The sequence below is a fragment of the Diabrotica undecimpunctata genome, chromosome 6 (assembly GCF_040954645.1).
Source record: "Diabrotica undecimpunctata isolate CICGRU chromosome 6, icDiaUnde3, whole genome shotgun sequence".
Classification (NCBI taxonomy): domain Eukaryota; kingdom Metazoa; phylum Arthropoda; class Insecta; order Coleoptera; family Chrysomelidae; genus Diabrotica; species Diabrotica undecimpunctata.
In genome coordinates, this window is record NC_092808.1 from 55,815,782 (window position 1) to 55,835,914 (window position 20,133).

The window sequence follows — 20,133 nt, forward strand, 5'->3', positions numbered from 1 at the left end:
ATGTGGAATGCAAATTATGGATTCCCTTTTCGACTAATTTATTATTCTGTCTGCTTCGCAAATTTTAGAAAACGCAGTGGTACAAATTTGAATTTAGTTTCGCCAGTAGGAAATCCTAGAATTTCTAATGTTAAAAAAAAAATAAACTAATACTCGAAGAAGTACGTATAATCCTATATTCGAAACTTTCCTTTTATATTCCGCATCAGTACCAATATAAAGATCGAAATTAAGGAGTTAAAACAACTTCGTTGTTCACGAACCATTCTAACAATGTATCATTCGTTTTAGACATACTCGTAATTACTTGGACAGAACTATAAATCCCATAGTTCGTAAGAAATATGGCCTGGGATCCAAATTATGTATTACTTGAAGAATCGGGAATTGCAGCACAGCAGCACGAAAGATTTCTGCACATGTGTCTCAACTATCTGATAAGGTCCTTTAACTGAGAATTCGGCATCTTCTTACTGATCTTTACACTTATTATTAGTCGTTGTATCTCGTATCATGCACCTTTCAATACTCGACCCAAATATTGCATTTTCTTCTCTTTGGTGGTGTTTAACACATCTTTTTGATTTCGCATACGATAAAGTACCTCGTCATTAGTGATCGTTTCAGAAAAAAAGTTCGTATACAGAACAAATAGAAATAACTAAAGACATAAAAAAACGGGGCTTCATCCTTGCTCCACTACTAGCATATATGTAGAAAACATGTTACAACTTTTACAACAGAATAAAAAAGGTATCAAAATAAACGGAATCCCTATCTAAGATATGCTGTCGATACCACGAAATCATATCAGACAATATGAAGGAACTGAAAGAAATACTTAATGGAAATGAATACAGACAGATAGAATTCGTTAACATCGACGGTAACATCGATGTTAAATAAAAAAAAATCGAACACCATTTAAGTATAAATTACTGCTTTTACTGGCTGGTAAATCCCAGCAACGAAACAGGTTAAAAGGAAAGCTGCTATTAAAACTGTTATTTTTACAAGATATTGATAAGCATTATTGGGCCTTATAATTTTAATATATTACTTATTTGTTTTTTTTTAATAATTTGGTTGTATTTAAGATATCTATCGAGAAATAATTTTTAATTCCTTAATATTAGGTTAAGGTTGCATAGTTACACCACGTTTTTCACATAGACGTATATATTAACATAGACTCAGAAGTCTGTGGAGCTAAGTGACGACACCATCTTTTTTCATTGTTCGTTGTGTCTTTGTTTTACATCAAGTAAGTACAGCAGCGTCTCTTTTGGTGAGGAAGAGAGATAGTGAAGAGTTTCATTGAGCTAGAGAGGGACAGATCGAACAACCGCAAGAGATCTTGTCGTTAGTACGCGCGGACGGTATTAAAACTACAGATTCATATGTATGCACAGTATTATGATTGTCTGATATAACGAGATCGGCTTATAACGAGGTAATTAGTCTGTCATTTCAGTTCTCGTTATAGAGGGAGTCTACTGTATATGGTTTTTTAGCAATTAAATCATATTTATATAATACTTATTTAATTTATTATTTTCGCATTATTCAACATTTGTAAAAATATCAATGTTTCTATAACATCGATGTTTTCTTTTCGATATATCGTTACTATCGATGTTTCCATCGATGCTCAACATCGATGTTTTTACCGATGTCGCATCCCTAGGCCTAACACGTAGATTGGTTACTTAAAAGGGTAAAGTTTTTATTGAAAAAAGTGGATTAATAATGGTGTTTCATCGTGCCCAGAAAACGTATGGCACAGGAGAAAAGTGTTGCTACAGAGAACCGGAAAACTCTGGGAGGATTTAACTTGCTACAGTATGGGCGCACTGCAGTAGTTGACAGCATTCGGCCCCAACTCGGAATAAACGTACCAAAAAGAGATGAAGTAAAAGAAAATACATAAGTGAATAAATGAAACAGCAAATAAAAAAAATAAAAGGTAAACTAGCAGAAAGGCGATCCTGGTAGTAGACCATGTATCTGCTCCAAATACATTTTAATCAGGGTCCTACATGCGAACCTTCGGCACATTGCTATAGCTTTGTGCCCTCCAAATAAAATTTGGCATTACCCTGGTCTACCTGGCCTTTCGGCATACGACCGGTAGTGGCTCCACTGCCCCTACAATTCCGACACCAAAATGAAGATGGCACGACACATACTCATACGCCTACGCATCATGGGGCTTCACCTCCCCCGTAGTACCTTTGTTTGCGATTACCTCCCCATCCGTTATCCCCTCTCACGGGCGGACAGGTGACGCAGGCAGAGGAATTTCCACCTCGCACAGACAGGTAGCCGCCGAGGATCTCTCCTCTACCACTCTTAAATCTCCAGGCGGGTACGTGCCGGGGCACCGACACCACGATTGGTGGTGTAAAGCTAAAAGAGGTGTGTACGGGCCCAGCTCGTTCAACCTCGCCTGGTTCTCTTGGAATGAGAGTAGAGTGGTCCCCAAGAGTCTCGTCTCGGATACTAGGAATGTAGAACGGTGACCGTGACGCCTAAACGTCTCGAATGCGTTTCTACAAACCCGACACCTCAAGCAACGGCTCTCCACCTCTCGATTCCTACCCATTAGTCGCCTCTTACGACAGGCAGGGCCTTCTTGCCTCGGTCGTATTCTTATCTCCGCGAGCTAAATGGAGAACCTTCGGCACAGTAAGCGTAGTCGTTAAATAAATAATAATAGATAATAGTGTGATGAAGAACAGTTGGTAATATTAACCCTACGTTAGTTAGTTACGCTACATACGTAGCCCAGCGCATTTTAAATTATTGCCACTGGCGCAAATATTTGGTTGCATTGTTGTTGCTCTGTATCGCTGCTTGTTAGGCATCGATAATCAATAATTGTTCAGAATTTATTGGATACGCACGTGCGTTTCAAAGATATTAGTTAATTTTTACGTCTGGGCTACGATTATAGCCCGTGCGCCTAATCTCGTAAGCATTTTTTATGTTGATTTCTCGATTACCATAAAATTTGGTTTTTTTAAACAGAAAATAGGATAAATAACATTGCAAAAAAACAGGAAAAGTGGTATTTATGGTTTTAAAATTTTTAAGGAGTATGGATCATATTGCCAAAAAAAAACAAATATGTGATCTTAATTTCAAGAAACAGAAGATGCTAAAAAACCTGAAATAATTACAACGTAAAGTCGAAAAAAATTTGCTGTTGACCGATTAGACGAATTGTGTGAAAAATATAATATGTCGAGAAACACTCGTCGATATTCAATAGTAATTTTTTATGACCCCTTGAATATAACAGCAATAAATTCTTTATGCATATATAAATCTAACAATTTTAACAAAAAGGTTGCAATGTCCGATTTTATAGAAAAACTGACATGGGAATTAATTAGGCCCCTAATTGAATTTAGATCTAAGATTCTCTTCGGAACTTCGTGTTCCCGTGTTCTGTTAGGAATTACAGATGTGGCAATACCGCTCCCTCAGACAAGTCAAAATACAGTAAGACGATGTATATTTTGTGATCGAAAACGCGATAGATTAACTCGACAACAATGTGAAAAATATAAAAGATATGCCTGTAAAGAAGATTTGAGGGAGATCTGTGTGCATGGCTACAAATTTAGGCTATTTTCCATTAAAAATGTTTAGCTTAAAATGAATCTTTGTGTTTTGATTGTATCCTAAGATTACTATCTAATGCATGTTGCATTTAATGATCTTATGTATGTTTTTTAATACAGAAAACAAGGTTTTTATGCAATTTGTATACCTTGGTGCAAAATTATAAGCATAAATGAATTGGAATACATTATTTAAATTTTTAGAAGTTTTCAGTGTTTATTTTATATTATTTTCATATTATCGTCTAAATCCAATATAAAACTATTAATTTTTAAATTTTTTTATTTAAGTTGAGATAAATTAATAAAATATGAGTCAGTGATATCCACGCGCCTAACGTAGGGTTAACAACAATGTGAATATGGTCAAGTATGGAAAGTTAAATGCGTTATTTAGGTGATCGTCACATAAATATGGTTCAAAACAAAGGAAAATTTCCGTTTCGGATAGGGAATTATCGAAGAACTTTCAGATAAAATTAATACTTGCTGGCGATGGAATGTTACTCCCCTTTTTCTTCTCTTCATATCCAATTGTCCTCTCAGGCGTCGGATTGGTATGTAAGACATTTTAAATAAAATCTACTAAAATCTAAAAAAATTACAGAAAAAAGTTTTACGTCACGTCGTGTTAATTATGGCAATTATGAATTAATTATGGAAATAGCCTAAGAACACATCGATAACTCATTGAGAAATACAAAGCAGGTTGCACGTCTATCTACTTCAATGAAGTAGAACAATGAATTTTTTTTTTAATATGAAGACTAGTGGTTAATTACACAATCACTGAAATTCATATAAAATATTTGCAATAAGATTGCTTTTAATAACATTAAAAATAAATAAAATTCCACTTTGTGTTGAATTTATCTATATTTTATATTGCAAAAACATCCTGTACAAACGAAAAAAAAATAGTATACAATGTGCACAGAACGCCCATTTCTCGCTCATATGATTTGCTGCAAATGTCTGAAACTATAACTTTCATGGGAAATGTGGATCACTCCATACTCATTACACAATTTACTATTCCCCTTCATAAGTAAAGCCTCCAGTATTTCCGAATAATTATTAAATCTGTAAGACGCATTGTGAGTCAGAGTCATCCCTTTACAAAATTAAAAAGATACCAATTGCTAACGTTAAACAAATTCATAAGCATTTTAGTGTATTAGTGTTTAGCTTGCATCATAATTAAATTTATCAATAACAATTAACTACGTTTTCTCCAATTCAAAAATAAATATTTCAAAATAGTCTTATTGCAAATTCATGTAAAAATATAACTGCTAACTACAACGTTAATTCATTAGTTCAAAAACCTTTGTAATATTATGTTTGTTTTGCTTTTCTAATTACGTTAATAAAATAATTTTGCTCGGTGTATTAATCGGCACACCCTTAGTTTGCAGATTTGTTATCAAAACAAACCAAATTACGGTAACACGATAGTTATCTTTTACTTAAAATTACTTTTTCAGAATTAAAAAACTAATAACTAATATAATATTAAGTTAATAACGTACAGTTTAGCGAACAAATCATGTTTTTCAATCCCTTTTTACGACAAGGACCAGGACGATAGGTAAAACGAAAATTTGCTAAATATGTAAATTTTATCCATTAAGTCCTGGCCGTGATAACGTCGTTCTATATAATTTTCTTCGAGATAATTTCCCATGTAAACAGTTTGCCAACAAAATTAATTTTATGTATTTGAGTATAATCCTTTAGGCCTTTCACCCCGCGAACCAGTGACGCAGTGGTAAATGCAATTCGAAAAATAATCGTATTACAACAATTTAATAAAGAAAAGCTGTATAACAACAACTCTGTTAGTAATCTCCGATAGAAAAAACAATAGAATATTCTTTTCTTTCTGTAGTTATAAAATAATTTTACAATGCTAAATAGTTTATTAGCAATATCAAGTACGCGTTTTATCCCAGTAAATCCCTATTACCACTTTTTTCGTAGGAAAAGGGGACAAAAGGGGAAAATAGAAATTAACAAACTGAGAAACAACACTGGAGAAGAAACAACGAACAGAGATGAAATATTAAGAATAGTCGAAGAGTTCTACACAGAGTTATATAGATCAAGAAAAAAAGATAACAATACGGAACCTCCAATTACACTAAAAACTGGGGTATTAAACCAAGGATCAGATTTAATGCCCGATATAACAAAATCAGAAATCAAAGAAGCCCTGAAGAAAATGAAAAATAATCGAACCCCGGGTGAAGATGGAATAGTATCAGAAGCACTAAAAATTGAAGGGGATGTATTACTTGAAAAAATTAAACAACTTTTCAATATCTGCCTTCACACTGCCAATAATCCAACAGACTGGAACAACGCTACTATGATTCTATTACACAAAGCACGAGACAAAGCAAATTTACAGAATTACAGACCGATTAGCCTCCTCAGCCATATATATAAGTTGTTTACGCGAATACTAGTTAAGAGAATGGAAAGAAAATTAGAGACTTATCAACCAAGGGAACAGGCAGAATTCAGAAAAAGTTACGGAACAAATGACCATCTACAAAGTATAAAAACTCTAATAGAGAAAGCAGTGGAATACAATAAACCTCTAGTTCTAATATTTATCGATTTTCACAAAGCCTTTGACACAGTTGAGCTAAGCAAAATATTACAGGCGCTTAAAGAATGCAGGCTAGATTATAGATATACTAAATTATTATACAAAATATACCTGCAGGCAACAACCACTGTCAGATTACATACTAACAGTAATCGCATAAAAATAGAACGGGGGGTTAGACAAGGAGACCCGATGTCACCTAAACTTTTTAATACGGTGCTAGAACATGCTTTTAAGAATTTGGATTGGATGACAAAGGGAATAAAAATAGATGGAGAATATCTAAACAACTTACGTTTCGCCGATGATATACTTATAATAGCTGAAGATCTAGGTATGGCAAGAGAGATGGTACAGGAACTCGTTGTGGCTACAGAAAGTGTAGGTTTAAATACAAATATCTCGAAAACAAAAATCATGACCAATTTGGTACAAAACCAGAACATCAGTATTGGTGGGAAAGAAATAGAACTCGTAGATAGATATAAATACCTGGGACATGAAATTATGATTGGCAGGGATAACCAGACTCATGAACTGAAGAGAAGAATCGGCCTTGGGTGGGCAGCATTTGGAAAACTGAAAGAAACATTTAAAAGTGAGCTGCCCACATGCCCAAAGAGAAAGGTATTTGATCAGTGGGTCCTCCCAGTCTTGATGTACGGAGCAGAAACACTTACCTTAACAAAAGCAGCAGCTACCAAACTGAGAGTCACGCAGAGAAGAATGGAGCGGTCCATGTTAGGAATAACTCTGCGAGACAGAATAACCAACGAAGACATCAGGAGAAGAACCGGAGCGACTGACATCATCGAGAAGATAGCCAGACTAAAATGGAGATGGGCAGGACACATAGCCAGAATGATAGATGGGCGATGGACAAAGAGGTTCTTGGAATGGAGGCCAAGGGAAGACAAGAGAAGCGTCGGTCGACCACCTACAAGATGGACTGACGATTTAAGAAGACTCAATAAAAACTGGATGAGAGCGGCGCAAGATAGACGGGGTTGGAAACATGAGGAAGAGGCCTATGTTCAGCAGTGGACTCTTGAGGCTGGATGATGGATGGATGGACCACTTTTTTCTAAATGGGTATACGCGAAAAGGATGATGTCGCGTATTGTCCATTTCCAAAGATCTCTGTCTCTGGTTATTTCTTTTAACTTATGCATAGATCTTTTGCATATTCCTGTCATTTGGTCGAAACATCTTGTTGGGGATCTTTCTCATGATCTTCGGCCTTCGTATAACTCTATGTTTTCTGTGTCTGTTCTCATAATATGTCGAAAGTATGTGAATTGTTATAATAAGCCACAATTAAAGGTTAAAATACATTTATTGACGTTTCAATTTCCACTTCGGAAATCGTTCTCAAAATACAAACATTAGTAAATTGGCCCAACTATTGCAACATTCTAATTTTTGATAGTCTTTAGGACTTTCTCATTATTTCCAACACTACGTCGTTTGTAACTCTGTCCATCGAGCTTATTAATTATAAGCATTCTTCTGTAAGCCCTCATTTCGAAAGCCTCAAATCTATCGGCGATCTCCATACAGCTGCACATCAACACTATCCATGTAAATCAACATTATTTTTATACTCTTTTCGCTTCTATACTATTCTATACGTGTTTCATTCTGAATTCATGCTTCCTCGCTATTTGCGTATATTGGTATATTGTTACTATAATTTCCAGCCGCATTTCTCTCCAGCTCGAGTTCTCACAAATCTCCGTGACGAGCGGTAAACCTCGAAACACGTGTAGCAGAATGGTGGAACTCAAACTGAAAAGAAATTCAATCGTCTACACATATTTATTTTATTTTAACGTTTTTCATTTTACGAAAAGAGTACAAAAATGATGGTGATTTACTTATAATATACATAGTCCCGATATCCCTAAGAAGAATATAGGGCTTCCACGAAGTGTCTTCAGCGAACTCTGTTTCTCGCTAGTGCTTTGATTTTAAGCCAGGACTTTTCCATTTTTTTCCCTTCATCCAGCACTGTCCTTTTCTTTTTAGGAGTTATTTTAGGACTGCCTACTTTTCGTCGGCCTCGAGAATTCCAATCCAGCGCAGTCCTGACAATATCATCTGGGGCTCTACGGATCTTTAGACATATCCATTTTCTTCATCTTATTTGCTTTATGAAATTTTCTTGGTCCATAAATTTTCATTTGAGATTTGATTAGGCCATAATATACGAAGAATTTTTCGTAACGCTCTATTGATAAAACTTATAATTGTACTATGAGTTCACGTTTCACAGTCATACAGTAATACAGCTTTTACATTTGTGTTGAAGATTGTTAATTTCGTTTTAGTTGGGTGAATCTTGGATTTCCATATGTTATTAAGCATATGGTATGCATAACGAACCTTGTTAATTATGTGAATTGTATTAGTGGAATATAAATATTCCACATATAGCTTTATAATAAGCTTGGAATTCAGTTTACTTTAATCTCCATCGTCCCTACCCGCTTCTTTTTTTAATATTCTGTCTAAGTAGTTTCTGGTGCATGGCCATGTCTGGGCCCCGTATATTAGAACATGTACCTACGACACATGACATTAGATCATGGACTTGGAAATTTGTCCAAAGCCAGAGTAAATCTTTTGGTAGCATAGTATCCCCTAAACTAAGTATCTAACTAATTATAAAAAGACGGTATTCATGAAAGCTTCCGTGCATACGCAATATCATATAACGAATCTGAAGCAATATGTTTTGTTAATAATCTACTGCCGGTTTTACCGGAAATAACCTCAACTCATTTCATTTAAATGAGACACCCTGTATATTTTCCAGATTTTTAAACAATTTGTTACTATTAATTTATACATACAAAGTTTGGTAGAAAACAATTATTAAATGGGAAATAAATTATTTTACAGGTAAAGAAAAAATAAATTTATTTACAAGACCAATGAAAATAATAATTTAAAAAGATCACTTAAAATGTTCAAAATACTAGCCATTTATCTTCTGACAATGTACAAGCCTATTATGAAATTCGTGAGTCACTCTTTCCAAGACTTCTACACGCATTAGTTTACTTTACTCAATTATTGTTTGTTTGATGTTGATGAAAACATGTTGATTGCCTAATGTAAACACGTATTTTTATATGATCCTAAAAAAATCTAACAGATTAAAGTCCGAAGAACGAGCAGACCAGTATATAAATTCTCTACGTCCAATCCATGGATTTGGAAAACTCGTCCATAACAGTAGGGAAGCGCTCCATCTTGTTGAAACCAAAAAATTTGTGGGAGCTGGCCATTCTGTTAAAAGTGCAGGAATAATTTGGTTATTTAATAAATCCAAATACGTATCACCGGTCAAGTTTCTGTCTATGAAAAATGGGTCTGTAAACCTATTTTTGGACAATTTCCATCCAAACAGTCAACTTTTTTGGATGCTTATGCACTTAAATGAATCATTTATATTCTACAACTTATAACTGTGAACGGATTGTCAACAGTTGCCTACTGAATAGTACTCGTTTATTTCTTATTATATTGTTTTATTACAAAAAAACATACAACAGGAGTTTACGTTTTTACTCTTATTAAATTTGTAAATAAATGAATAAGCTTACATATTGTGAGGATGTGAATTTTGGAATTTATTATTCTCATTGGTCTTGGGAAATAAATGTATCTATTCTTTAACTATAGTGTGTATAAAGCATTTTGTTTCTCGTTTTAACAAAATTCTTCTATCAAATAGGTATATTTGAATTAGCGATAACAAGTTTTTTTAATGCTCCAAGAATATACAGGGTGTCCCATGTAAATTAAATAAGTTGAGTTTATTTCTAGTGAAACAGAAAGTAGGGTATTAACATAAAATATGGCATTAGATCTGTTATAATGTCATTATCACTATATAAAAAGTGTCATTAATATCGTCTTTTTCGTTTTAAAGATATTTACTTCGTACTAAAGATAGTTTTTAAGATTTAAAGGTTTTAAAGATACTTATTGGTTCCATACTTTATCCCAACCTTGTATACAGAGCCAGAGAGGGAGACTTATACCCTTATTTGTGATAGGAGGATGCATATGTTAATATTGCAGTTTTACGTTTTTATTTTTCTTTCAAATGAAGATTTATTAACAAAAAAGATCAATAGAAGCTAAACAGATAATAACAACTCAATAGAAGCTAAACAGATAATAACAACTATCTGCTAAAATAATAGTAAAAAAAGAACACATAATTTATATTATTTCATAAATTCAATTTAATTTTCATTTCTTTTAAATTTTACATTTTATACTATTATTAAAATACTTTGCTACGTCTATGAATTAAGCTAATATAATGCTCCTCGGTAAACAGCGGTGGTTGAGAGTATTGCTTTACTGGATTACACCTAATCGCAATTTTAACCGATATGCACATCCGGCATCCTGAATCCCGCCTGGATTTCCCATTCAACCTGAGTTGGCGTACTTTCACCACAAAATTATTTTCTGGACCATTAGAGGATCCTCCAGTCATTGTTTTTTATCGCTTTTGTCAGACCTCGTTATATCCGAGCATTCAATTGGACAAATTTAAAACAAGACACTTTTAAGCTCGCAGCCTTATTGTCGTCGTATAAAAAAAGATTTAACATACAAATTTGAAAAAATAATTCAGATCACGAAAAAGGACATAAAAATATAAGGAACTAAATCAATATTTTCTGTATACAATCAAAGTTTTATTATTAATTAATATGTGTTTGATATCAGAAATACACATATTAAGAAATGATCCAACGCCTTCAAAACGTTTAAAGAAGCCTTTGATTGGTGCATTTTTATAATAACTAATTGACACATTAATGATCAAATGATCTTCTTCCAAAGCAAGTAAAACGGTTATCTTTGCATCGTCAGTTACATTTATAGGTCTTTTTGGATATGTATTAATAAATAAACAAATTACAAACTCGAGTTTGCATGTTCGCCATATCCACTCATCTATCATAAGTAAATGTAATTATAAAATTACAATACCGAAACACGAAGACTAGTGAGAAGATAGCCAATTGTTAAGTATATAATTTGGTCATATTTCCTCCAATTCAATAAAAATAAAAATATTAAAAATGATACTTGGCAATTAATAATGAACAATAAGAAAAACAGGTTGCTAAGTTAAAAACTTATTTTCGGAAGCAAGTTGAGATATATACATGACATAAGTAAAGGAACTAGAAATACGCATAAACTACATTAACAATACAGCGTCGAAGTATTGTTGGACATAAGGAAAATGTTTCTTGAATAGGAGGGTTTCCTACTAGTCATTCAGGATCAGATTATTCCAACCAAATATTACCTGAAATATATCGTCAAAGATCCAAGTGAGGAGCAAAACGACCAATGTGAATATATAGTTTAAGCTAAAGAAACTGGGATGTTGATCCCAGCCTATATAGATCACTTTGGCTGGGACCATACTGTGCTCACATATCAAACTATAGATGGATCAGATCTTAAACTGCATTTGCTGCAGCTGAATATATGGTGTATAGGGCACGATATGAATTAGAAGGCTAGATAATTCATTAGGAGCTAGTCACTAAACATAGATATAATAGACGGAAACCCATACTATGAATGAAGTAGCAAGACAAACAACGATTATTTCTGGGCCACTACAACAATATGTATGATAAATACAAACGAAAAAATTGTTGTATATGAGATATTACAATACAAATCAGCAAACAATGCAGAATAAACAGAACCTAGATGATAGCTATTATTCTCTCTACTACTGGTGTTATTTTGAAGAATTTCTTAAAGAAAATTAAACAACTCGGTCTTGGCAAATATAAGGTCATGTAAAAACGGTACTACTCGCGATATCCAGATGGGTCTGAAAATTTGTGTGAGATAATCCAGCATATCAGATCATACAAGTTCGAAAACACAAAAAAAGTCTCTCCACAGAGCTAAATCCTTTTGAGATCACAGGTATTTTATATAAATGCATTTTCTCTTTAGAGCGCATAGATTAAGTCTGGATAATAATAAATCTTTTGATACCATAGATATTGGGAAAGTATTAATTTTCTCCTTAAAGCGAGTAAGAATCGTACGGCACAACTAAGTAAATCCTTGAACGGCATTCTAATGAAGTCAGTAACAATTCATCGTCAAACTCATGGCTCACATCAAGATATATATTTCCAGAAACAGAGGATTTTCGACTTGCTAATTAGGACCAAGTAATCCCAACCAAACACTAACTAAAATGTATTGTGAAGTCCTAGGCGTCATCCAACTTTCAGATGTTTGTTGCAACTTGCAACTGATTAAAAAACTTCTTAAATAATAAGAAGGATACTCAGATGGAAGAGTTCAGACAATACAATTAATTCTCTCAACTGCTGTTGTCATTCCGAGGAGCCTTCTAGAGAATACCAAAGATCTTGGTGTTGGTGAACATGGAGATCAAACAAAAAGAGGTACGGCTGGCTACGTCCTCTCCGTTAGAAATTTGTGGGAGATACTTCAGTATACCAGGACACCCAGGGCTCGATATGATGACAAGAGTCTCCCAGATCTAACCTTTTGAGAATGAGTTTTCCCCCAGAAAGAAGTGATAGTCGTATGGCGCTAACTTGATAGTAGTAATAAAACCAAAACCAACGTTAAGTTACAGAAACTAATAGAACTAAGGATTAGCTTTTCACATTTAAATGTACTGAACACATATCGAAAACAGTATATCAAGTTAATTTTTTGTTAGTACTTTATTAGAAAAAAAAAACAGGCGATAACTATAAATCGGATAGTGTAGGAGGGGCAAAAGTGACCTTTGTTTTCCCTTTAATTCACTTTAAAATTTATAAATGAGATGAGATCTTTTTACTACAGCTAAAAAGATTCATACACACACACACCGTTGAAATACACATAACTAAACGCGTCACTATACATTAAGTGTGATTCCAAAGTGGATTGTTAGTCTTATATTATTTCTCAAATCTCTTATATCCCCTTATTGTATGAGTATTTTGAGCATAGTCCAAAACAAGCAGTTAACTTATAAAATAATTTATGAGTAACAATAAATGTCACGAAATTAAAGAAGCAAAAATGCCACCTACGAATATAAAATACACGCATATACACTTCAATAAATTTTCTTTCACAAATAATTAATTGTTGTAATACTCAGTCGGCAAAAGTAAAAACAATTAACTACAAATGTAGACTCAACGTCAGTGCACAATAGAAAATTACTCACCGCTCTGCGCTATGAGATACATGCCCGGTTTCCACGAAAAATCATTTCACTCAACAATTTACAGCAAACACCGTCACCTGGCAACATTCGCTTTTCACGAGAACATGTACAGTCAATTAGAGCAAGCGCTACTAGCGGAACATTGAGCGGTAGTGTTCTCGATACAGAGCGAAACGCGGACCGTTTAAAAACACCTGTCGGCGGGGCCCGGCGAGTCTAGGAAACGTTTCCAGCGTGAACTAGTGAACTGAAACTGTTCTGTTGGTCTTCCAGTCTCCACCTCCGTCGGATAATCATTAACGTAGATGACGCGATATGGGTTGTTTGTGCAAACAATAATTGTACACAAGTTTTATTTGGAACAGCCACGAATTCGGAAGCAACTATGTTGGTCTTGATTTTAGAAGTAATTATAGATTGTAAATGTGTGTAGTGTGTTACGTAAAAGATTACGGTATACTATTACCTTAGCTACACCTAATATACAAATAATAGTACGGTTCTGTTATTACGATAGTCGCTACATGATGAATTAGTGTTTGCTAATTGTAATATAACGACACTCACAATCTTAAGGCGCCCCAAATTTCTTATTGCCAAATCGATGATAAAATTTGTGTTTTTAGAACATAGTTGTAGAACAGTTATAGAATACTGGAAATAGTGAATTTTTAAAGCACTGCAATAAATAATAAATCGCCAGAAAAATGTCACATAACTGAGTTATTTCTTATGTACCTTTTTGTTAACGTAAAATTCTTGTTATTTACAGTCAAGAAAACTACTTATTTAAGAAAAGGATAGAAAATAACTTAAGAACTACAAACTAATATACTACCACACTAAACGTTACCTTTAAGTTGCTAACTAAAATACTAACAAATAGATTAACGTAAAAAATAAATAACTACCAGGTAAAGCAGTAAGCTGGATTCAGAAAAGGATTCAACAAAACTGGTCACCTTGTAAATAGGAAATTATGAATTAAAAAAGTAAATGAATTACATGGTCTTCTATATAACATTCGTGGACTTTAATATGAAAGGGCGTTTGATACTGTAGAACATTGGACAGTAATAAGAACTTTACAGAACGGAAGAATACATTATCCATGTATATACCTAACATAACCTAAAACGCAACATTTATCAAACTCATGGAACAAAGAACTAGTCACAATATTACCAAAACTGTTTAATCAAGCACTTGAAAATACCCAAGCTGAACTGGAACAATTTAAGCATTAACATAAACAGACAATACCTAATCGCTTGAGATTTGCTGACGAAATTGTAGTTATATCCCGAAGAAGAGAAGAATTACTACGAAGAACAGGATTAAAGATGAACTTGATAAAATTAAAACCCTTGACAACCCAAAAGAAGAAGACCTAAAAATAACAGGAGAACAAATAAACATAAAACGAATAACTTACATATACCTCGAGCAAATCTCAAAACTAAATGCAGGAAATCAAACCGAGGAAATAAAAAAAGGAGAAGACTAGTTTGGGAAGCATATGAGAAGCTCTCTTATATAGTGTGAACGTTTGGGTAGGGCACCTCAAAATATCTCCGTTACGTAGCATTTAAGCAAAAAACGCCGAGACAGATCTTTCTAAATTTAGTTCTGCTTTTATTTTTAATAAGCGTAACTTGATGACGTCACCTACATTGGTTTTTTAAATGGAAACAATCAATTCAACAACAATAAAATTCAAAAAATTAGTTGGACAGCTTCAAGAAACTATATTGGTTGGCAGAAGCAAAGCATTGGTTATTGAAATGAAAAATAGTTCACAAAATATGCTCAAATTGAGATCTCCTCACTTCTCAGCAATAAGCCAAGCTTTGTTTAAATTCACGCAACACGTTTTCAAGAGTTTTAAATTAAATGGCATGAATTTCAGTACGAATTGTTTCCTTCAGTTCGTCGATATTATTTAATCGAGTGTCACATTCTTTTGATTTAATATATCCCTACAAAAATAAATCCAGCGGAGTAAAGTCGGACGACCTAACTGGTCATTATATGAAGCCCTTACGCCCAATCGATTGATTTGGAAATATTTCGTTGAAATAATTACTAACAGTCGCCTTATAATGGGGATGAGCTCCGTCTTGTTAATACCGCAAAGAGATTCATTTGGGATGTTCGGATTGTTATTATTTGAAAATAACGCGATTAATTCTGGACCTATTTGCTGTATCAATAGTCTAAATATTTTGCACTAGTGAGAATTGGCATAATTTTTATTCCAATAATTAGTGCCCATACATTAACTTTTCAGCGGATTGGATATGGGCTTCCGTCATCCAGTGAGGTTTGTTCGTGTCAAGTATCGACAGTTTTGTTTATTTATATTAAATGTGGATATATCTGAAAAAATTGTTAGTAAAAAACGGATTTCTATTACATTACTGTATGGATTTCTTCGCTAAATTCTAATCTTCTGTTCAAGTCATCTTCGCAGTGGCGCACCCAGAATTTGTCTGAGGGGGGTTTTGAAACTTTTTTTATGCTACCTCCATTTTGAGTCCCTAAAATTTGGGTTTTAGTTTAATTTAAAGTACTAAAGACAGCAGTGTCAAAGATTCAGGATCAGGTAGGTTCCTATTATCTTACCTACCAACTAAAATCACCCTCTCTTACTTGACATTGACATTTTTGGAACACTCCCTTCTCTTATCTAGATCTTATCTATTGTTCTGAAGCTATTTTCTTGTAGCATTTTAATGGGCATGGATAAGCCACAATTGAAGATTAAAATAAGTTTATTGACGTTTGACATTATTCCAACTTCTAAATACAATACATTTTGGAGACTACTATCGCCGTATTCTCGTTCTCCTCTACCAATCCTTCCGGTCCAAGGCATGCTCCTCCTCCAAACCTCTCGATTCCATCGCTCTTCTAATTCTTTCATTCCATGAGCGTCGGGGTCTACCTCTTTTTCTTCTTCCAGGGGGCTTCCATTTGTGTAGTTTTTGAGGCCAACGTTAGTCAGGCATTCTCAATGTGTCCAAACCATTTTGAACCTCTTCTTTCTATTCTGTCAATGACCGTTGCTGTAGCATTCATGTTATTTCTTATAGATTCGTTGGTCTTCCTTTCCTGCCTTGAAGTTCTAGCACTTCTTCTCAAATAATCCATTTCAACTGCCAACAATCTTCTCTTCAGGTCTGCATTAATTGTCCATACTTCAGAGCCATGCCAAAGAACTTATTCAACCATGGTTTGCTCTTTTTTTGTTTTTTTGTTCCTTTTGGAAATGTTGCGATCCCACTATAAGGAGTTCAGATGTCCTACAATTTTACGTCCCTGATTAATTCGGTGTTTAATTTCGGTTTCTCCCAAGCAGTTCTTAGCAATGAGTGCACCTAAATATTAAAATTTTTCCACTTGTTTGATTTCCACGTCCTCGTCTATCTTCATTTCAAACCATGCACCTAAATTGATAACTAAATATTCTGTTTTCTTCATGCTGACTTGTAACCTTCATTTTACATATTTTCTGTATAGACGCTTTATCATAAATTCTAGATCATAAGAATCTTGAGCTAGGACGACTTGGTCATCCGCAAAGTTCAGGGAGAACAGTGCGTTCTTTCCTATAGAGATTCCCATTCCCTGACAGTGGTTTTTCCAATTTTGGAGGGCTGCCTCAATATATAAATAAACAGTAAGGGTGACATACTGCATCCTTGTTTTAGTCCTTTAGTTACTTTTATTAGCTCTGATAGTCTATTTCTGATTTTTAGGTAAGTAGTGCTATCCCTATATACTTATGTGATTATTCCTAAAAGGTATAGACTAATATCGAGTTGTTGTAAAGGTTGCCACAATTTAAGTCTTGGAACTGTATCATACGCCTTTTTTAAGTCGATGAAGGCTAGATGTACTTTGGTACCAACTACTATTCTTTTTTCTATTAATTGTTGGAGTATAAACAAGTGATCAGTGCAAGATAAAAGATCAAAGATTCAAACGTGAATAAACTTACATTAACTTTTAATTGCGGCTTTTTCCCATTAAAATAGTAATTAGATCTTATCTCTATCGTTAGCCCGGTTGGTGTTTCTCTTCTTCTTCTTTGTTTTTAATGACTGCTGGGATGTAATTGTGAACACTATTCCATCCCTCCGTACTTCCCGTCATCTTCACGATCATCTCTCTTACAGTCACAGGGTTCATACCTATTTCTTTATACATTTTGTTTCTCTCCACTGTACATCTATTATACTCCAGCGTTGTGTGATTAACAATGATTCCCATTGATTATTCCCTTTCTTCTTTTTTTTATAGCTGTTGTCAAATGCTTTCTTCTCTCATAGAAATGTCTCTTTTCTACTGCTAACACATGCAGAGGAACACAACCCGTGATAGTCCACAAGACCGCCGCAGATACAGTCCTGTAGGCGCATGCTACTCGCAACAGACTCGTTCTGTCTACTTTTGTCATAAGCCTAATATCTAAATATAATGAAAAATATTAATAATTATTGTGTATTTATACAATAATTATTGTGTTCTACATATTTAAAGTGGTAATTTAATTATTCAATTAGCGTTTTGGATTTTTTGTATTGTGTGTGAAGTGAAAGACAAGTTACATTTTCCTACTATTCTTTATATATTTTTTAATTTATATGCCCTGGTGAGGGGGTTTAACCCCCAAAACCTCCCCCCTGGGTGCGCCACAGCATCTTCGTTTAATTTTTGCAAAAAATTCATTTTGTAAGGATGCCATTTATGGTTTTTATGTACTTTGTTATTGAACTTTCATGTGGATTGTCTTGCGCATCTATTAGTATTTCTAGTAATAAATTTTTTTCAACACTCTTCGCGCGTAAAAAAGGGATTTGTAATATTTCTATATTAATTACATTTGTTTAATTTCTTAGAAATGCTTGATTTGGTAACTCTGCATGAGGATATTTACTATTGAATATATTGTATACACATCGAAACTAACCCCATTCGACCTGAAACTATTGAAAACGTACTACGGGAATTTAAGCAAAGGTTGATCAGCAATTAAAGAGATCTCAATTTGAGCACCTTATTTAAACTGTACAACACTGCAATGAGTTCCGTCTGATAAGCCTTATGAGTCATGCAGTAAAAGTCCTACTAAAAATCGTACATAATCGTATCTATAGAAAGTGCGAAACAATCATCGGAGACGATCAGTTTGGATTCAGAGCCGGCATGGGAACGAGAGAAGCCCTGTTCAGTTTACTAGTTCTCGCCCAAAAATGCTACGACCAACAGAAAGATATATTTATATGCTTTATAGACTTCGAAAAAGCATTTGATAGAGTAAGACACGACCTACTATTAGAACGTTTGCAAGAAGTCGGTTTAGATGGAAAAGACATCAATATCTTAAAAAACTTGTACTGGAACCAAAACGCCAGAGTTAGGATCGAAGGTTCCACATCCGCAGAAGTAGAAATTAGGAGGGGAGTTAGACAAGGATGTGTTCTGTCGCCTCTGCTGTTTAATCTTTACTCCGAGTTTCTATTTAAAGAAGCATTGGAGGATTCCAAGGATGGAGTCAAGGTGAATGGCGTAAATATCAACAGTATCAGATACGCCGATGATACAGTGTTAATTGCGGATTCCGACGTAGGTCTACAACGACTCATCGACAAGACCAACTCGACCTGTGAGCAATTTGGTATGAAAATAAACATTAAAAAAACCAAAGTGATGTCAATCCGAAAAAATCAAAACGTACCTCAACCTTGCACAATAAATGGGCACATTTTAGAACAGGTCAATAGATTTAAGTACCTGGGATGTTGGATCGATAGCAGCCTAAATCCTTACCTAGAAATAAGATCGAGAATAGAACAGGCCAGAAAATCTTTCGAAAAAATAAAAAAACTGCTTTGTGATTCTCGAATAAAACTCGAAATTCGACTACGTTTATCAAAATGCTACGTCTGGTCGACTCTTCTATATGCAGTTGAAACGTGGACCCTAAAAACATCAACCGTAAATAAATTGGAGGCCTTTGAAATGTGGATCTACCGGAGAATGCTCAAAATTTCATGGACATCGCATACCTCAAACGAAGAAGTGCTGCATAGAATAGGCAAGGAAAGAGAACTTTTTAACACAGTAAAAGTTCGAAAAACATCATACCTAGGCCACATACTGAGAAATAATAAGTACCAATATGCCCAACTTATAGTGAAAGGAAAAATCGAGGGAAAGAGAGGCCTAGGAAGGAAAAGACTATCGTGGCTCAGAAACATTCAACAATGGACAGGGCTAAATTTTGAACAGCTAATAAGAACAGCTGAAGATAGAGAAGATTTTAAAATTGTAGTAGCCAACCTCCATTGAGGAGAGGGCACTTTAAGAAGAAGAATTTAAACTGTTTGTTTTTTAATAACCAATACTTTTCTTTCTGCTATTAAAAACTAAATATAGCTTCTTGAAACTATACAACTAATTTTTTAAATTTTAACACCTTGTATTCAAAAACTACTAACTTTAAGGCAATAGTGCTATATTCTACACTAACTTTAAAGCAATATTGCCGTTTTTAGAATTCCATTGTATATTTAATTTTGACAGAAAAGCTATTGGTTTCTATTAAAAAAATG

At 34.2% G+C, this 20,133-nt stretch overlaps 1 protein-coding gene across 7 annotated transcripts in view; it reads right to left on the reverse strand.

The window, feature by feature from the left end:
- Positions 1-20,133, reverse strand: part of Eip63E (cyclin dependent kinase Eip63E) — a 1,081,826-nt gene that overhangs the window by 356,893 nt on the left and 704,800 nt on the right. Inside the window, exon 1 of one of the 7 annotated variants that reach the window (XM_072534725.1) lies at positions 13,514-13,703. The exons of the other annotated variants lie outside the window; for them this stretch is intronic. Coding sequence (XP_072390826.1) covers positions 13,514-13,535 — 22 coding nt within the window. The 5' untranslated portion in view covers positions 13,536-13,703. Of the gene's footprint in view, positions 1-13,513; positions 13,704-20,133 lie in introns of those variants that run through there. 7 annotated transcript variants of the gene reach the window in all.